At 37.7% G+C, this 20,000-nt stretch overlaps 1 protein-coding gene across 1 annotated transcript; it reads right to left on the bottom strand.

Annotated features, from left to right (window-relative positions):
- Nucleotides 1–1,400: 1,400 nt before the first annotated feature.
- On the bottom strand, nt 1,401–2,393 carry LOC136850698 (uncharacterized). Its single transcript, XM_067124520.1, has one exon. It carries the CDS (start codon nt 2,391–2,393, stop codon nt 1,401–1,403), a length of 993 nt encoding a protein of 330 aa, XP_066980621.1.
- Between the last annotated feature and the right edge of the window lie 17,607 nt (nt 2,394–20,000).

Raw genomic sequence — 20,000 nt, 5'->3', positions numbered from 1 at the left:
TTAAATTACGTTGCAAGAAGTTATATTTTCACGTATGTATGTGCATATTTGTTTCAGTGTGTAAGTAGGATATCTCCAAAACGTGAACAGATATTGATAAATCCTGGTACATACTCTTAGGCGACTTTTTCACGTGGATTAACTTTTGAAAGGCACTACTATGGGTTTCACAGACAGTGCAAGTGCGATTTTTTGCAATTATTCTGTAACGAACACTCGTATCAGTACGAGATTTTGCTATAGTTTATTACACCCAGTGAGGAAATTTATAGGAGTATCATGAATCATTTATTGTAAATAATAAAGACTTTTGTACCTATACCAAGAGGCAAAACTCATTAGTCAAGCAAAAAAACGAACACCAGCTTAGAAAAGCTGCGCCTACCTACCATCCCCCTTCACCTCCAACCCCCTTCTTCCTCCCCTCTCCTTTCTTCCCTCACCTGCCCTACGTCCTTCCTTCTCTCTCTCCTCTCTCTCTCTCTCTCTCTCTCTCTCTCTCTCTCTCTCTCTCTCTCTCTCTGAAAGTTGCTTTGATTTAAACATATTTTTTACGAATTGTGTATATCTATCTAATAATAATTGACATTGTTGTATAAATGTAACGATTCACTGGTTGTTACCCTCCAGTTAACTGATCTATTTATACACTGATTTGCTCTCTCTCTCTCTCTCTCTCTCTCTCTCTCTCTCTCTCTCTCTCTCTCTGCCTTTCTGTCAGTCTCTACAAATGTGAAATGTGGGGAGTGGTACAGAGGCTTAACCATTTTTTCCTTTTGCCCCCATGCTTCTTAAATTTAAAGTGTTTGCTTAATAGCAATATATATATATATATATATATATATATATATATATATATATATATATATATTTATATATAAATCATAATATAATGTCTTTGAACAATATGCAATTGTACACCATTATATCATTGCTTATTTCGGTATTGGGTATGAGCGTAGATGATAGGTATTCATAGGAAATGAGAAACAAAATTTTTATTTCACCTAATATCACATATATTCGCCACCAACCCCACCCTTTCCCCCCATGAAAACTTATAACGCTCTGTAAGGACTGAATTAAATTTGATTGAATATTTGTATCAATCGATAACGGGACTCGAATGTGGCTAGGATATAATCCTTCATATTTAATTTTCTTTGAAGGTTTTTTTTTTTTATTTTTTTTATTTTTTTTTATTTTTTTTTTTAGTCTTCATCGCTCTCTAAGAGCAAGTCAGCTTCATCGTCAGTGTCACAGTCAAGACTAATAATGACAGGATCAATACTGTCATGCATGTTATCTGTTGAACGATAACTGTCCTCAAAAGGTCGTGATCACGTACTGCCCCTGCCCATATCGCCAGTGACAGAGGTCCTTGCTTCCTCCAATCTGGCCTACAGGTCTGCTCGGGTAAAACGTGGGAGTGAGGAGCGCACGTATCGTTTCATGTGTCCCCACACCTGCTCGATTGCATTGAGCTCGGGATATGCGAGCGGCTGGTAGACGATTTCGTGACCCCATTCCCGAATGGTGTTATTTACCTTGTCCTCAGGCTCTGGCCTGTTTTGACGGCATATGTAGAGGAGTTCAGGTCTTGTAGCATGCTGCGGGAAGGATATATTTCTGCTCTGTAACCATTCAATGAGGTCAGATTTCCTGGTAGCAGTGGTGGGACAACGACTCTCTTCAGTCATTATACCATGGTATGGAGCATTGTCCATCACTAATACCGAAGGCTCCTCTAGGAGTGGCAGGAGCTGAGTTGTTAGCCACCGTAGGAACATTTCGCCATTCAGTTCCCCGTGGTAGTCGCCGCTGGTATTTTTAGCAGGGAAGCAGAGGAAGGAGCCCTTAATGAAGCCATCGGCTGTACCACATGCGACTACCACGAAACGTCCCCCCTCTCCTGGCGGCACCTGACGGCTGTAATTGGCACTGGTATTTGGCTGTGTGGTATCCACCCATTCCATGTTATGACTCATTCTGGTTGTGAACCACATTTCATCCAGGTACACTACCTCCCTGCCATCTTCCCTGTGTCTTTGAAGGTCCCGCAGGGAACGCATCCTTTGGCACATGATGTCAGTCGACTCCTTCCTGACATACATCTTGCGCAGAGTGGTCTTATACTCGATTCCCATTTTGTGGAGTAAGCGCCATAGCGAAATCTTTGAGGCACTTTCAGGGACGATACTTTCTTCCTTCAGGTTCTGTGCCAGGGATGCGAGAGTAAAAGCCTGCCTGGCAACAAACTTTGTATGGATGTGCCGACGTATGGCTCCTACAGAGAAACTGTCAAAGATAGGCTGTGCTGGAGGCGTTGGTGGTGTGACGGGCCGTGGCCTAGTCCTGCGACACACAATCGAATGCACCGTCCCCACTTTCATCCTCAAGGCTGCTGCAACACGGTGGTAAGGCTTATATGAAGGAAAGGATTTATATAGATATGTATCATATAAAATAAAATTTGAACATCCATGACTTCAAAATAAGTGCATCAGTATAATCAAGGCTTTAGCTCTGATGAATGTCCTGTGGAAAGGGTCAATATTTATTTGTAATTCATAGAGTAACTGTAACAAGTTACCTATTCAAACGAATCTGAAGGCAATTGTCAGCTTTCTCTTTATTAAAAAAGTTGAAGAGTTGGGTGACAAACTCATTTCTGTAACCATACGGACAGTTATGTTCTGAGGTGGCCATCACTTCTTCAAGCTCACCCTCGTAATACCAGTAGATGGCTAATGCCCTGAGTAGAAATGAGGTTTGCGAAGAAGGTAAGCAAACGCAGGTACAACAGTCATTTTCCTATCAGTCATAGTGTCTATCACTCAACTACTCCAAAACCCTTCAGATAGATCTCAATCTAATAGTTATTTACATAACCACTATCATAGAGAGAGAGAGAGAGAGAGAGAGAGAGAGAGAGAGAGAGAGAGAGAGAGAGAGAGAGAAATGAGCAAATCAATGCATAAAGAAATCAGTCATCTGATAGGTAACAACCGATTGAATCGTTACATAGCTACAACAATATAAATTATAATTAGATAGATAGATAGATAGATAGCTTGCTTGATATTAAAAAAATCATACAAAAGTTGAAACTTAAGCTACCTTCCGAGAGAGAAAAAGAGAGAGAGAAAGAGAGAGCTTGAAGGGAGGGGGAGAGGGGGAGGGCAGGTGAGGGAAGAAAGGAGAGGGAAGGAGGGGGTGGAGGCGGAGCTTTTGTATATGGTTGTTCGTTTTTGTGACTGGCTGATTGAGACTTTGCCCCTTTGGTATAGGAGCAAGTGTCTTTATAATTAACAATTAATGATTCATGATACTCCTATAAATTTCCTCACTGGGTGTAATGCACTATAGCAAAATCTCGTACTGATACGAGTGTTCGTTACAGAATAATTGCAAAAAATCGCACTTGCACTGTCTGTGAAACCCATAGTAGTTATTCCATAATGAACAAGTTTACTTAGCTTAACCTGTAGGTCCGGTTTACAGTTCCGATCTGGATGGATATATCGGTTACCTGTATATAAGCAAAACGGAAGGAAACCGGTAGACCTACATTGAATTGTGTTTCAGAGCACGCACAGAGGCATTTTCTGAAATCAGTGTTGTTGTCTGCTTTGTTTTCAAATTTTCTATTCTGAGCAAACTCACTTTGCAAATTTTATATCCTTGTAGGTTTGTTCTTTGTGAAAATTTCACCATTTTGAATCATGACGATGACAGTAGTATTCTAGTTAATATAGATAAAGTCTCTGTTGGGGCAAAATACTCTTGTCTTGTCCATTTTTTATTTTGAATTATCTGTTTCGCATATTCCTTTCTCATTTTTCATTCATATCGTGCTTATTATCCATTTTTACAACTTTTTTTACAACATATGTGTAATTTGCCTCTTTGTCGGGTTTTACAAGCTCACGTGTCCATTAATACCATAGATTCCTGACCTATTTTTGTTCAGTTCCCAAATTTAATTTCTGTAAGTAGAAGTCTTCACCTACGGTTCCAAATGCCTTCCTGTGAATGGAATGAAAGTAGGATGAGTTCAGTGTCTCAAGATGCCTGCACTTTGAAGTTATTGACATCTATAAGACTACTGCTGTTGTCTCAAGAGAGGTTATTGCTTTCTGTGTAGTGAAAGGTGTGACTGCAGAACCGTAAATCCCCTTTGCCATTCCGGTTTGGGGATCAGGCACGGTCCGGTTTAGCAGCCTCGCCTCATGCCGTTTGCCTCAACCCGTCCTCAAGGATCTCATTCCTGTCACCGCGTTCTTCGGTGGCGTCTCCACAATCTGTTCAAAAAGTGCTTCATGCCCGTCGAAGAGCTGCAATACTATCAGCAAGCAAGAACAAGCAAAAAATGCGCCGAAGTTTCTTCAGCTCAATCGAGTTTTCTGTGCGGCGTATAATCAAGGCCACCGAAAATAGATCTATCTTTCGATGGTCTCAGTATAATGCTGTATGAGCCGCGGCCCATGAATATTTAACCGCGGCCCGGTGGTGGCCTGTCTATATCGTTGCCAGATGCATGATTATGGCTAACTTTAACCTTAAATAAAATAAAAACTAACTGAGGCTAGAGGGCTGCAATTTGATGTCTTTGATGATGGAGGGTGGATGATCAACATACCAATTTGCAGCCCTCTAGCCTCAGTAGTCTTTAAGATCTGAGGGCGGACGGACAGACAAAGCCGGCGCAAAAGTTTTCTTTTACAGAAAGCGAAAACCTCCTTAAAACACCAAATTACCGTACCCTCAACCTGCAGCAATCACACTGTGCCACTGATAAATGAAGTTGAATAAGAATGAAATATAATCACCTCTGTTACCAGAAGTCACATCCCCGTATGCGCACCAATCCACGCCGTGAATGCCTCATGCAAACAAACTCCAGTTGTTTGTTCCTCATTATGCCCCACTTTTGTTTCTTCGGTACAAACTTGTAGAAAATATATATATTATTAATTTTTAGTAGAGAAAACGCGATATTCTTTCAATTGTTTAAAATTACAGTAATTTTTTTATTTCACGTTCCGCGACAGATCATAACTTTTATATGGTGTCTTGTTAAAGATAATCTCTTAAATAACTAATTTTATACAAAAGAAAAAAGGCGAAAGTGTTTTAATCTGGCCTGTCGATAGTAAGAATAAATTCAGACAAGCGTGTAAAGTAAAATCCAAATGGCTGTCACAGTCGTTTGTGCCTTTGAAACTCAAATCCTTATTCTTTGTTATAGACACAGTACTTTAGCTATTTTATTTGAAAAGGGAAGACACAGTAAAGTTCCTTTATTCCTGTCAAAAATCAGGATTTCTGGGACTTAATATCTGATTTCCTTGGTGGGGATATTTTTAACACACCTATTTTCAGGACCAAAATCCCTTCATTTTGGCACAGGTGCCACTGCTAATGCTTCAGGAGGGCTGTAAATTCATGTCATTGTGTCTAAATAACGATCTAACAACCGGTGTACTCAGTAAATTCACTTATTTTTTAATATGTCAGTACCTCCAAAAAGCAAAACTTACTGCTGGAAGACATAAGCTTGCTTTTATCACAGGTCCTGTAGAGAGGATTTGCATGAAGATCTTTGGAGTGATAACTTCCTGTCTGATATTAGTTGGGAGACTGACGAGTGTTGGGCCCAGAGGCTTTTTTTTTCTACATAGTGCAACTCTTTTCTTTTTCTTTTTTTTTTTGCCGTGGACAAATTACAACTTGTTCACTACTATTAATTCCTTGCGTTGGCTTTAGAACTGGATACATAAGCATTTAAAATGTTATGAGGTAACAAATTATGTAAAAGCCTATTCACTGAAGAGTCCATCATTTACAGCCACTACTGCTCTAACAAAAGCTAAAAGTAGCGTGTTCAAAACTACTAGTGCTGTAGTATCTCATAACTAATGTATCCGGCGTCTGTTGTCTGTGAGAGCCTTTTGCTGACTAGGGCCCCGATCATAACTTGGTGATTATTACTGTTCAAGTGAAATAAAATGCAAACAGAAATTGTAAGGGTGACATAAATAAGTTGAACAATTTGGTTCACATAGATTACTGATTTAAAGTAACAATTAGTTTTGATGCTACAAAGAGACAATGACGAAAACCTGACATACATAACATTATGAGTTGAGCAAAACAAGTGCAAAATGGGCCGAAGTTTCTTCGGCGCAGTCGAATTTTCTGTACAGCGTATAATGGTGCATGAAACTCTCAGCCACGGCCCTTGAAACTCTCAACCGCCGTCCATGAAACTTTTAGCCACAGCCCGGTTGTAACCTGTGTTGTTGACACCAGTAGCGGTGCCAGACGCACGATCATGGCTAATTTTAACCTAAACAAAATAAAAACTATTGAGGCTAGAGGACTGCAATTTGGTATGTTTGATGATTGGAGGGTGGATGATCAACATACCAATTTGCAGCCCTGGAGCCTTAGTAGTTTTTAAGATCTGAGGGCGGACAGAAAAGTGCGGACGAACAGACAAAGTGATTCTCAATAGTTTTCTTTTACAGAAAACTAAAAGGTCAAGGAACCAAGATCCCTGAGAGTGTATGGGGTCTGTGGACACGTGCTTATCAAAACTGATTTACAGGCAAAGTAGGCTACACAGTTGTCGTAAAAGTGATATATAAGTGGAGAAGATACGTGAATAAAGAATAAGCATGGTGTAAGTAAAACTGGAAATGAGAATATGCGAGAAGCAAAGTGAAAAATAAAATGTGGACAAAACATGAGTGTTTTGCCTCAGCAGGAGCTTTCCTTACCCTGTATGAATTAGGATATTTACTAGTCATTATTATTATTATTATTTAGAATTATGAAATATTAATAAAGAACAAGCCTACAAGGATGTTAATTTGGTTTATAAACTATATTTAAGATACCATTACTCTTGAAAAGGTTTCTTTGTAACATATTTAGCTGTGAGGATCAAGAACTAATAGTTTCCAACATGCTGGTTTAACATAACTGAATTTTCCGTCATTATCGTTATTATTATTATTATTGTTGCAAAACATGATTGCAAATCCATAAAATGTCTGTAAATACTGGAGTAAAGCTTCTGGCACATTATTATTATTATTATTATTATTATTATTATTATTATTATTATTATTATTATTATTATTATTATTACTGAAGAATCTAAAAGGCAATCGTACCCAAATATACCGGTCTACCTAGGAAACGAAGTTATTTTGACATTTGCAAATTTCCCTCCTCAGATGATGATGACTCCTCTTCGGCACTTGTAAACGGTCATATGAATATAGGAAAAGGCTATATTTTACGTTTTGAAGTTCAGATGAGGCGTTATGGAACTAGCTGATTACCTAAAATCGTAAGGCGGTCAGTTGCATGATAAGGCTCTGGGGTAAAAATAAAGCTATCAACTTGAGTCTAGTCGTGCTCTGCTCTGCATTTCTCGTAACTGTTTGCGTCATAACCCTCTGCCTCCTCTCCTTGAGTGCTAGACGAAAACGTCTCACCAAGAAAGGAGTTCGTTCCTCTCAGCGCAGAACAGTATAATTTCGGTACCCAAAATGAAAGGCACGAGCTATGCTTACAGTACACCGTCACCGAGCAGAATGTCTAACCATCAATAGGTGGCCATCCTGTTGGGATACTAACTGAAGTTCTCGGTATGTTGGCGCTCATGCTAGACCGCAACGAATAGTGTATGACTCTGGCTGTGAAAGCTTCGTCACGACGGTTGGGAAGAAAAGAACGATAATTATTGCCTTGCCTTGTTTCAAGACCAGTTAGATTTTATCACAGTGTCTGGTGGCAGATGTTCGTAATCCTTTGCATCTTATTTCTTGTCAGTCTTTCTGAATCTGTGGTTTGCTTTGTCACAAGTCACACTACATAAAGTGTTTATAGTTTCGTTGATTTAATGCATTAATGAATTAGACTAAACTGTTAGATTATTTTGTGCACTAAGTGATTATCTTTGCTGTCCAACGGATATGGAGTCAAATATCAAGATATATGGTTTTGATTTTGTAATGAAACGTTGTCAGCATAGAGAGAGCTTACAGTAGTTACAGTGGCGTCAGAAAAATGTTATACATATATATATATATATATATATATATATATATATATATATATATATATATATATATGAATAAACAGACACAGATCGAAAGGGTAACATCGCTGTCTAGCAAGAAGAAGAATCAGTGAGAGGGATGACCTTGGCCAGTAATTCAGAGGTACGATGAGGAGTAATGAACGAAAGTAAAACAAACTAACAGCACAATGCCAATATTATGAGAGAGAGAGAGAGAGAGATTATGCATCTTTTGTTATATGTCCACTTGGGTACGCTACCAGAGTCTAGCGTGGACACTGTCTCATTCTCCACTTCTCTTGTGACATTAAATAGACACTAATAAACAAAATGCACAAAAACTTTCGAAGGGTTAAGGAGTCATATGCTTACACACACACACACACACACTATATATATATATATATATATATATATATATATATATATATATATATATATTTTATATATATAATATGTATAATATATATATATATTATATGTATAATTATATATATATATATATATATATATATATATATATATATATATATATATATATATATAGTGTGTGTGTGTGTGTAAGCATATGAGTCCTTAACCCTTTGAGAGTTTTTGTGCATTTTTGTTTATCTGTGTCTATTTAATGTCACAAGAGAAGTGGAGAATGAGACAGTGTCCACGCTAGACTCTGGCAGCGTACCCAAGTGGACATAAAATATAACAAAAGATGCATAATCTCTCTCTCTCTCTCTCTCTCTCTCTCTCTCATAATATTGGCATTGTGCTGTTAGTTTGTTTTACTTTCGTTCATTACTCCTCATCGTACCTCTGAATTTCTTCCGCATCTGATTAATACATCCAACGCAGATTTCCAGATATGAACAAAAACAAAAGTATGTGAAGCCTGTCAGAGGTTACTCACATCACTCCCTAAGGAACCATTATTATCAGAGTCACTTCTTCGAGACTCCGTGAGGGTGTAATTTTTGCATGCAGGCAAGGATTTCTTAATTTAATGCGGTTGTCTTGCAGGCTGGCCACAAACTGGAGTGTATGGCAGTAGTACAACATCTTGGAACACTATCCGAATAGTTCATAAATATTTCACAAACGCTAGAGTTCCTGTTAGACTGTGATCGGACAGAGGACCTCAATTTTCAAGTTACAAATTTAAAACCTTTCTCAACCGCTGTATCTAGCCCACATTATCCACAGTCTGATGTCCATGCTGAAGCATCCTTGAAAAATTTTAAATATTTACTTACGAAGACTACTGTTCATGGCAATTCAGATGGCGAGAACTGTGACTGAGGTCTTTTGGAAATTCACAACACACCCCACCCGAGTAGACGTTGTGCAGCACAAATTCATTTTGGTTACCCACTTTGGTCAGCAGTGCTTGCCCATTATTGTTCATAGGCACCAGAATGGCAAGCAGCTACAGAGGAATGTGGTGCTCGCCAACTTTCGGCCAAGGAAAAGGCAGAGTAAAATGATTGTCATCATTGGTATTGGACGTTACAGGGTCCATCTCATCAAATGCCAAGTGGATGTACATACTGGCGTAACTTTTCGATTCTTAAGCCAGAAGAAACTCCAGCAAAAGACGGAATTCAAAAAGAACAACTTTACCATGTCAAGGATGAATTGGATCGACAGCCTCAAGTTAGGTGAAGTAATCGTGAATGACGTCGCACTGATTTATTTTGCCCTCCAGTCTTTATTGTTTATATCTTCGCAGAGGAAGGGGGATGGAAGGATTCCATTTGCTTATTTTTTGCCAGTTATGTTATTTGAGTAATGGTTGTTTTAATTCACTATGGTTACTATGAAGACACCTGCACTATCAGCATTACTTTGTGTGTTAAGTTTAGTCTGTTTCCCTTTCCTGCTGTACATACGTTACCTAATAAAGAAGTACAATACTTGCATATCCTTATACCACACACAAAAGGGTTAGAGTTTCCAAGTATCTGTGTCAACGTCTTAATCCTGTCCAGGTGTGGGATTTTTATTTAATTGTTGGGCATCGCTCTAGTCTTGTTTTGAGGGGGATGGTAGATTATGTTAGCTTTGTGGATCACTCTCTCAGAACAAGACTAGAGACATGTCATCATAAAATCAAAATCCCACACTTGGACAGGATTAAGACGTTGACACTACACTTGGAAATTCTAACCCTTCTGCTTTTACCTACCCAAATACCTTAGCTAAATCCGTGATCATTGTCCAACAAAAGCCAGTCCCCAAAGACACAGGAGCATATGAAATCCCTTTCCTCGACTGTGACCAATCCTACATTGGTTTTATAGGTAAATCACTCTCCCAGAGATTAATACAACATAAACGCTCAGTAAGGTATGGCCAACAGAATTCAGCTGTTTTTAACCACATAAATAACCATAATCACAGAATAAACTGGAATTTGTCTCATATAATTTATAGCAGCAATTGTCAGTTCAAAAGCCAGATGGTAGAATCAGCACTGATTAAACAAAGAAATACTATGAACCTCTCAAAAGGAGCTTGGGACTCAGGTATGATAGATAAAATCTTCCTCCAACCAGCAATTAAGAAGATTAAGGAGGAATTTTCAACTGGAATGCCGTAATGGCTGACCTCTGGATCTCTAGGTATAAATAATGCTTTTCTGTAACTCTTATTTCATTTATTACCTGCCTGTAGAGGGAGACAGTTGTTCTCATAAATATATAGCATTAACTTCCTACCTTTTGAATTTTAACAGAAAACATTTCACAGTCATATATATATATATATATATATATATATATATATATATATATATATAAATATAATATATAATATATATGTTATATAATATATAATATATATATTAATATATATATATATATATATATATATATATATATATATATATATATATATAATATAAAATATATAATATCTAATGTACATAAAATATCTAATATATAAATATATATAATATATAAAATATATTATATATAATATATATATAATGTATAATATATAATATATATATATATATATATATATATATATATATATATATATATATATATATATATATTATTACATTCTAGGGCCAGTTGGTAAAATGGGGTTTGATTAATTTAATTAATTGCCTTGAAAGCCAACACAAAACACCCAGAATGTAAGCAGTAAATGGAATGGATAAACTGACTTACCTTAATATCATATTTGAGTAAACAGAGAAGTGGAGGTCGCCATGGTTGGAGGAAAATTAACCAGTTTATTACTTTAAATTGAATTTATTTACAGATGAAGCAATCAGGAAATTAAGACAAAAAGGCTGACGGAGCAGCAAGCAAGCATACACAATGTGCAATAAAATTAGACAATGCGTAGCAAAATGCTGAATATAAATGGCTATGGCCCTGAAATAGTTAACACGCTATTGACTGTGAAGGTTGCTGCTGTTTAAAGGATTTTTGTTTCTTTTTTGCTGTAGCACAACGGGGCGAGAAAGCGGGCGACAGTTTCATGTCCCGGACTGCTAAACAGAAGACACTGTCACTTGGCAGGATGGCAGTTAGACATCTAGGCTAGGGTTTTTGTTTTAGGCAGGGGCACAGACTGTCATAGGGGCTGGATAACAGGTTCTGGAAGAGAATTCCAGGTTAGCATTCAAAACCGAATGAGTTTCTCTCACATGAACTAAATTATGCACAATGGAGGAATTGATCAATTAAATTTAATTAGCCCATGGTAACACTATGGAGATTGTAATCTAATTCTGATTACTGAATTAATTTAATTGGAGCTTAGGGCAAATCATGGGGCAGCTTGGTTGTTAGGGTTGATTTGACAAAGGGGACTTTGTTTAAGGGAATGAAAAGTTGGAAATTCGGAAAATGGAGAGAAATTCACGAGAAGAGAAAAAACTGGCTTGGGACTGAATGTTTCCAGATGTACCTAATTCCTTCTGTGTAGAGCTCATAGCAGTAGACAGCTTTTGGCTGCAAGAGTCTCTCATTCCTTGCCAGCATAGGGAGATGAAAGAAGCACCACTTGACACGGTGGTGGCTGGGTATAGAGTGCTCCCATCTCGCAGGGCATCACGTCCGCTTTGTTGTTTGGCTTGGAGCACAGGATATCGGCGATCTGAAAGCAGTCACACAGCCAGCGAAAGTTCGTAGGGAAAATAGGTCTTATAGTAAAGCACTTAAGAGTTAGGATAATAGCCTATCTAGGGCCCGGATTCGCCCCTATGTCACTAACGGCTCCCTGACCCCCCAAAACATTTGATGGTTAAGGAGTGGTATTGTTTACCCCAAATCAGGCGATCTGGGGGTTAGGCCTAACTCAGTTCACTTCCCTCGTCATGGCGTCTTCTCAGCTGCTGTTAAATTTGAATTTCTATCTAACTGGATAAAAGGGATGAATGGAAATATATAAGAATATATATATATATACATTATATATATATATATATATATATATATATATATATATATATATATATATATATATATATATATATATATATATTATATACATTATATATAATGTATATATATATATAATATATATACAATATATATATATATATATATATATATATATATATATATATATATATATATATATATATATTGTAATGACCACCCTCTGACCACACGATAATTAATATAGATATCCAAAATCAGGTTGTTTCATACCAGAATGATCAGGGCCACAGTGATATTTTTATATATTTTTTTAGATCACAGTAGCACAAGAGGACAATATGGAATACACAGAGAGGGATAAAAATACTAAAAAAAAAAAAAAAATAAGCATTTAAATTTATTACAAACAATATCTTGATAAATTTTAGACAGTCACCGAAAAGCTGAAATATTTAGGGAGGTAGAAACACATTCAATAACAAAACACAGATACTACCATCATTTGCCTAGCTAACTTTCGCTCATGAAGTCAAAGGGAAAGCAATAAGGGAGAGGAAGGAATTTACCTTACACACCAGTGCATATTTAACTCTTATCATATGACAGTGAGAGAAAAAAAAGACACGAGAACCTTAAACCTATTCCTGTAATTTATACAATATCCAACAAAAACTAATATTTACACTGATAATTGATGACGCCATAAGGAATATATATACAAATTGATGCAGACGAGGAACACTGACGTAACGCAGCAATAAGGCTGTCCAAAAGACACGAAGAAAACTACACACTGGCAGGGTGAAAACTGACATTCATCAGTGGCGTCCCAAAGAAAAAATTAATGATTCATATCCCCTTACCAAGTGTATCATACAGAGAAAGCCTTGTCACAACTCTGAAGGACAAGCACAGCAGCAGTGGCGAGGGCGGAACCCCAAAATTACACTTGCGGGTAGCGCAGGTAAGGTAGGAAAAGCAGTGGAGAACTCCGGGAGGCACAGGAGTGTAGTCAACGCACAGAATCAAAAAGAGGTAATCCTCTGCAGGTGAAGGATCATGGCAAAGCACCCAGGTGTCCTGTAAACAATCCTCCAAGACCATGATCTAACTCTCGCAAGGATACTGCCAACATAAAGCCGTAGGCAAAAGCTGTCCTTCCAGTATGAAATAGCCGAGCACACACTCGCCCAAAAGAATCCCACAATGCATGCAAGAACGGGATAAGTGAGCCGTCGAACGACTAAAACATGAAAAGATAAAAAAAACAACACTCATGGGCGAGGTACCACTTAAACACAAAAAAACCAATGGTGGGGAAGAAAAAGACCCTAATTCAGCTTCTTGTGACTGAGCAATACAAAGCAAAAAAACTACGTTAAAGTCACAAATAAATACAAATTACGAATGACCTGCATGCAATTATTACAATATATATATATATATATATATATATATATATATATATATATATATATATATATATATAATATATATATTATATATATACATACATATATATATATATATATATATATATATATATATATATATATATATATATATATATATATATATATATATATATATATATATTATTGTGACGAAGTGTCCAGTGTCTGTTCTTCAAATCAAACCTGATATCTAAGTGCTTGTCCGGAGTCTAAGGCACCATTTATATATGGGGAAATGGTCCAGTCTAGTGCACCATTTATATATGGTGACCCCGGAGTGTCCAGTGTCTGTTCTTTAAATCAAACCTGGTATCTAAGTGCTTGATATTTGATTACCAAACTTACCATTTATTCAACAATTATAGTTACCTCACAAAAGCCAGACACCTGAACCTCATCACACATAAAAGACGACTGATTTCTCTAAAGGCAACAGTGATCCCTTATAAAACTTATCAATCATAAAAGAAAGCAGATAAAGTTCGTTAAACAGGTGTGAGGTAAAATCTAGGCATCACTCCATTAACATTATAAAAGTTCAAATATTTCCATTTATTTCATTTCCTGGTTCGAGCTCACTTCAATTACTTGAAGGAAAACATCTCACTTACCACTCTATCTCTAATTCAAATCAAAATTACTGGTGGGTCAATGAATGAAACTCTGACATAATATTTTAAATACAAAAATTTATTTCTAAATTCAGAGATTATACATGACATTTAACAGTCTCAGGGAAATTATTATTATTTGAAAAATTGGATTAAATCTGAATTAATCATCAGTCAAAATTAAATCAGAAATTAATTTATTAATTCATAAAAATTATTCAAGAAAGATTTAAATTGTTAAATAACAAAACTTGATTGAAAGAAAATATACTGTAAGTAAATTAATTCCCAAGTGTTAAACAAAATAATGCAAATAAATCAATCATGTAAAAATGTGGATACAAAAGACACAGAAATATACTCTGCAAAAGATTAAATATCAAAAAATGTAAAGCAAAAATTAAGGCAATAGCAAACTCATCACATATATGTATAAAAGAAAAATTCTTCAAAAGATAAAGCATAAAACATATAACACGAAAAATATTAAAAAGTGAAAAGGCATCTTTACATATAACCACTGCAGATATTATTTTAGTGCACTAAAACCAGTAATTATGTTACCATACCTTGGTACCAAATTGCTTCGTGTTTTTTTACTCAGGCGCCGTATACACACACTTAATAAAATACACTGTTCAGATAACTCAGACACATTTATCAGTTAAAGAATATGAGTGACCATCGTCTACCAAAATATCAGTTACGTTAAAACAGGACATTCGTAAAATCCCGAGAGCGAAAGGAAATGAACATGAGCGAGAAAGTGGAGAGAGAGAGAGAGAGAGAGAGAGAGAGAGAGAGAGAGAGAGAGAGAGACGCGGAGCGGAAAAACGCAGCTCCTTTCCACAACGCTTTTTGGTCTCTGAGTGTCGACTCCTCTGTATGGGCGTCTATCTACGTGGTAGGTCTAACCACAGTGTTTTGATCGAGTCCCAATGGAATGCATTACTTCAGCAGTTTTGAAAATAGACTAACAACCGCTCTCTATACAACGAACAAGGGTTCTCTCTCTCTTAGCGCCACTCACATCCTCTCTAACTATACAGCGTCTCAAGACATACAGCGTTTAATCATTTTACCTACGCTAACTCTTTTATGGTATACGCATATCTGAACACAAAACCATAGTTATACAACAACTCACACATACACACGGGGAGATTACTGCATTATGAAAACCACAGCATAAGACTCCTCCCCCAAGAAGATTGGTTATCCCAGGGTTGAATCCAACGATTCACAACGGGATAAGTAATCAGCAACCACATTGTTCTTACCCGAGATATGCTGTACCTTAATATTATAGGGTTGCAAGCACAGAGACCACCGAGTGAGTCTCTGGTTGTGATTCTTGATCCGCTGTAAAAACGTGAGCGGATTGTGATCAGACAGCACTAAAATCTCTTCATTCCTAGGTCTGTTCACATACACGTCAAACTTTTTCAATGCTGTGATTAAGGCTAGAGTTTCTTTTTCTATCGTGGAATACACTTTCTGATGTTTTTTCAGTTTCGAAGACATGAAACATACGGGATGCAAAAGTTCACTTTCATCTTCTTGAAGCAGTACAGCTCCAATTCCACAGTCAGAGGCATCAACTTGTATCACAAATTTCTTATTGAAGTCTGGAGCCCGAAGAACTGGTCTTGAAGTTAAAATGGCTTTTACCTTCTCAAAGGATTCTTGACATTCTGTAGTCCAAACAAACTTAGCTTTGGGACTAGTTAAGTCTGTTAAGGGGCTACTACAGCTGAGAAATTCGGGCAGAAACGCCGATAGAATCCTGCCATGCCCAAAAATCTCTGTAACTGTTTTCTAGTAGTAGGTGGGGTAGCCTTATGGATACCCTCTACATTAGCGTTTAGTGGAGCGAGAAGGCCTTTCCCAACTTCAAACCCAAGATACTGCACAGTTGCCTTCCCTGAACTCACTCTTCTCTAGGTTGACTGTTAGTCCTGCTTCCCTTACTTTCTTGAAAACTTTCCTCAGGATCTTCAGATGTTCTTCCCATGTTGTAGAGTAAATGACTATGTCATCCAGATATACACCTACTCCTTCTATGGACCCTAGCAGTTGATCCATCACTCGTTGAAACGTTGCAGGTGCATTCATCAGACCAAATGGCAGAACAGTATACTGATATAGTCCAAAAGGAGTAATAAAAGCTGACAGCAATTTAGCACTCTCATCTAAGGGAATTTGATAGTATCCCTTCAACAAGTCTATCTTGGAGACAAACTTGGCTTGTCCAACATTATCAAGTAACTGATCTATAAGAGGCAAGGGATAATTGTCAGCCACACTGATGGAATTCAGTTTCCTATAATCAGTACACATCCTAAATGAGCCATCAGGTTTCTTCACTAACACACATGGAGAACTGTAGTGACTTGAACTGGGTTCTGCTAATCCATGCTGTAGCAAATATTCAACTTCTTTCTTCAAAACATCTCGATGATAAGGTGATAGGTGATAAGCTCTCTGTTTGAATGGTCTGCCATCTTCTTGGATCTTGATCTCATGCTTGATCAGATCAGTACACCGAGGTACATCTGCAAATAGTTCTGTGAAGCTTCTAATCACTTGCACAACTCACCACCTTGCTCAACACTCAAATGTTTCAGTTTATCCTCCAAATTTTCCAAAATTGAAGAATTATTCATCTTGCTTTCAGCTCCCAATTCATATCCATCGTCGTCTTCTGTAGTTGAAGTTGTCTGGGTTATTAACACAGTTTCCGTTTTTGGTTTCTGAGAAGTAAGGTTTTAAGAGGTTTACATGTATCTTCCTTTTTCGTCTTCGTCTTTCTGGTGTTTCAATTACATAAGTTCTGTCACTTAACCTCTCAATTATCTTGTAAGGACCTTTGAAACTTGTTGGAAAGGGGAAATCTCTTGACAGGTAAAAACACTAACACTTGTTGACCAACACTAAAACTTAGCTTAGTCTTCTTATCATATCTCCTTTTCATTTTCTCTTGACTCAGTTTCAGATTTTCTAAAGAGAATTTTCTGATCTCTTCCAATCTTTTTCCTCAAGTTCTTTACATACTCTCCTTGGATTTCCACTTGATTTTCTTCCCAATTTTCTGCAAGAATTTTCAACGGTCCTCTCACTTCTCTACCAAAAATCATCTCGTTAGGTGAACAACCCATGCTTTCTTGATAAGCATTCCTAATTTCAAATAACATCAATTGTACACCAACATCCCAGTCTCTGCCTGACTCAGAACAACACTTAGTCAGCATACTTTTCAATATCTGGTGAAACCTTTCCAAGGCTCCTTGAGTCTCTGGGTGATACGCAGTGGACAACTGTTGTTTCACTCCTAACAAGTTCATCACATCCTGAAATAGTTTGGAAGTAAAATTGGTTCCTCTATCACTTTGTACAATTTCTGGTATCCCAAACTTTGAGAAAAACTCCACTAGTTTCTCAGCAACTATCTTGGCAGATATGTTTCTAACAGGGATTGCCTCAGGATATCTTGTCACAGGACACAGCAATGTTAACAGATACTCATGACCCTTCTTCGTCTTCGGCAGTGGTCCAACCATATCTATAATCACCTTGCTAAAGGGTTCTCCTCTAACTTCTATAGGTTGTAGGGGGGCTTTCTGAATGGTTTCATTTGGCTTTCCAGCTATCTGGCAGGTATGACACTCCTGACAGAACTTGCTAACATCTTTGTGAAGTCCAGGCCAGAAAAATATTTCATGGTCTTCTCCACAGTCTTCCTAATTCCCATATGTCCAGACTCATGAGCTACTGCTACTACTTGCTTCCTCAATGGACGTGGGATCAAAATTTGATGATATTCACCCCATTCAGCATCTCCTGGTATATCTGCAGGTCTATGCTTTCTCATCAGCATACCTTCCTTCAGATAATAACAGGTAGGAGTTTGTTGCATCTCTTCTTGATCAACAACTCTGAAAAACAGCTCAGCTAAGGATACATCCTTTTTCTGTAGGTCCATTAGCTTCTCCCTGGTCACCTGACCAACTTCAAGGGTTGAGCTCTCAATATCTGCTAACTCAGCTACTGTAGTTTCACTGTTATCTTCAGGAACATCTTGACTACTCAGAGTCTCTTCAGGGACGACAGCTTCTTCTTGGGAAACCTCTTCTTGATCAGCACTAGGGGAAGTATCATTTCTCTGGAACAACTCTTCTAAGCTCAATGATCCTTCTTGAGTGGGTAAATCCTCAGACTCTTCACTTGCAGGCATAGTCCTCTTCATACTCCTAGTAGTCACACAGCTAGGAAATCTACCGTGGGACTAATCCTCAATGGTTTATCTGTCACTATGGGACAAGGAACAAATGGCACACTACCAACTTCATTCCCTAACAGAACATGTACACCTTCAACAGCCAGTGAGTCCTTTACAGCAAAATCAACATCTCCTGTCACTAATTCACATGACAGGTGTAAGCAGCATATAGGAGTTACCTCTTCTCCTCCTATACCCTTCAAAATAACAGAATCTCCTGTAAGATTCTCCTCCAACTGGGGGTGAGCACCACGGATTACCACACTATGGTTGCTCCTGTATCACGTAACACCTTGACTGGTACCTGCACACTTCCTCCTGGAGTTGTCAGCGCACCCTCATAGATATATGGCTTAAAAGCCTCCAAACTGCTCAGCCACTCACTGCTTGAAGTTACATTTCCACTGGTTGCTAAACATTCAGCTTGTTTAGTCTCAGTCTTCACTGGAGCTTGACTCCTCCCACATTGTTCTTTGTAGTCTGTTTCACCTGGTCATTTCTTACTACTTGACCAACTGGTTTGGGCTGCCATGTGTCTGATGACACTCCCAACTGAAGTGTCCTGCTCTTCCACACTTGTAGCAGACAACATTAGGCTTCTGTAATTGCCTTGCAACATTATTATATGAGGATTTTACATTAGCTTGCTGAGGGATATTACCCTGAAATGACTTGGTATTACCACTTGTAGGATTCCCATTAAATCTGCTCCTGAAATCTGGATGAGACCTAAAACCTGTGCGTTGATTCTGGTACTTGACATTATAGTTCCTTCTGCTGCTGATAATGTTGTAGTCCTCACTGAGTGTAGCAGCTTTGTCAAGTTTATTCACTCTCTCTCTCTCAAATAGGCTCTTATGTGTTCAGGAATTCCCTAAGATATTGTTCAAGAACAACTAATTCTTCAAGATCTTCAAATGTTTTAACTTTTAGCAGCCTCCAACCATCGTTTAAAACATCTTCTCACTTTGTAGGCATAATCCAAGAAAGTTATCTGGTCATCCTTTCTCAAAGATCTGAATCTTTCATTATAATATTCAGTGGTCATCTGGTAAACTTGTAGCACATTGTGTTTAAGTACCTTGTACTCTTTACACAGATCAGCTGATAAGGCTAAATAGGCACTTCTTCCTTTTCCAATGAGAACACTCTGCAACAAGACTG

The sequence above is a fragment of the Macrobrachium rosenbergii genome, chromosome 3 (assembly GCF_040412425.1).
Source record: "Macrobrachium rosenbergii isolate ZJJX-2024 chromosome 3, ASM4041242v1, whole genome shotgun sequence".
Taxonomy (NCBI): domain Eukaryota; kingdom Metazoa; phylum Arthropoda; class Malacostraca; order Decapoda; family Palaemonidae; genus Macrobrachium; species Macrobrachium rosenbergii.
The sequence above is the reverse complement of the archived record's forward strand: the minus strand, read 5'-3'. Positions and strand labels throughout refer to the sequence as shown.

Bases quoted from the DNA above. Each gene is read 5' to 3' on its own strand.
- LOC136850698 (XM_067124520.1), bottom strand. From the start codon at position 2,393: ATGAAAGTGGGGACGGTGCATTCGATTGTGTGTCGCAGGACTAGGCCA.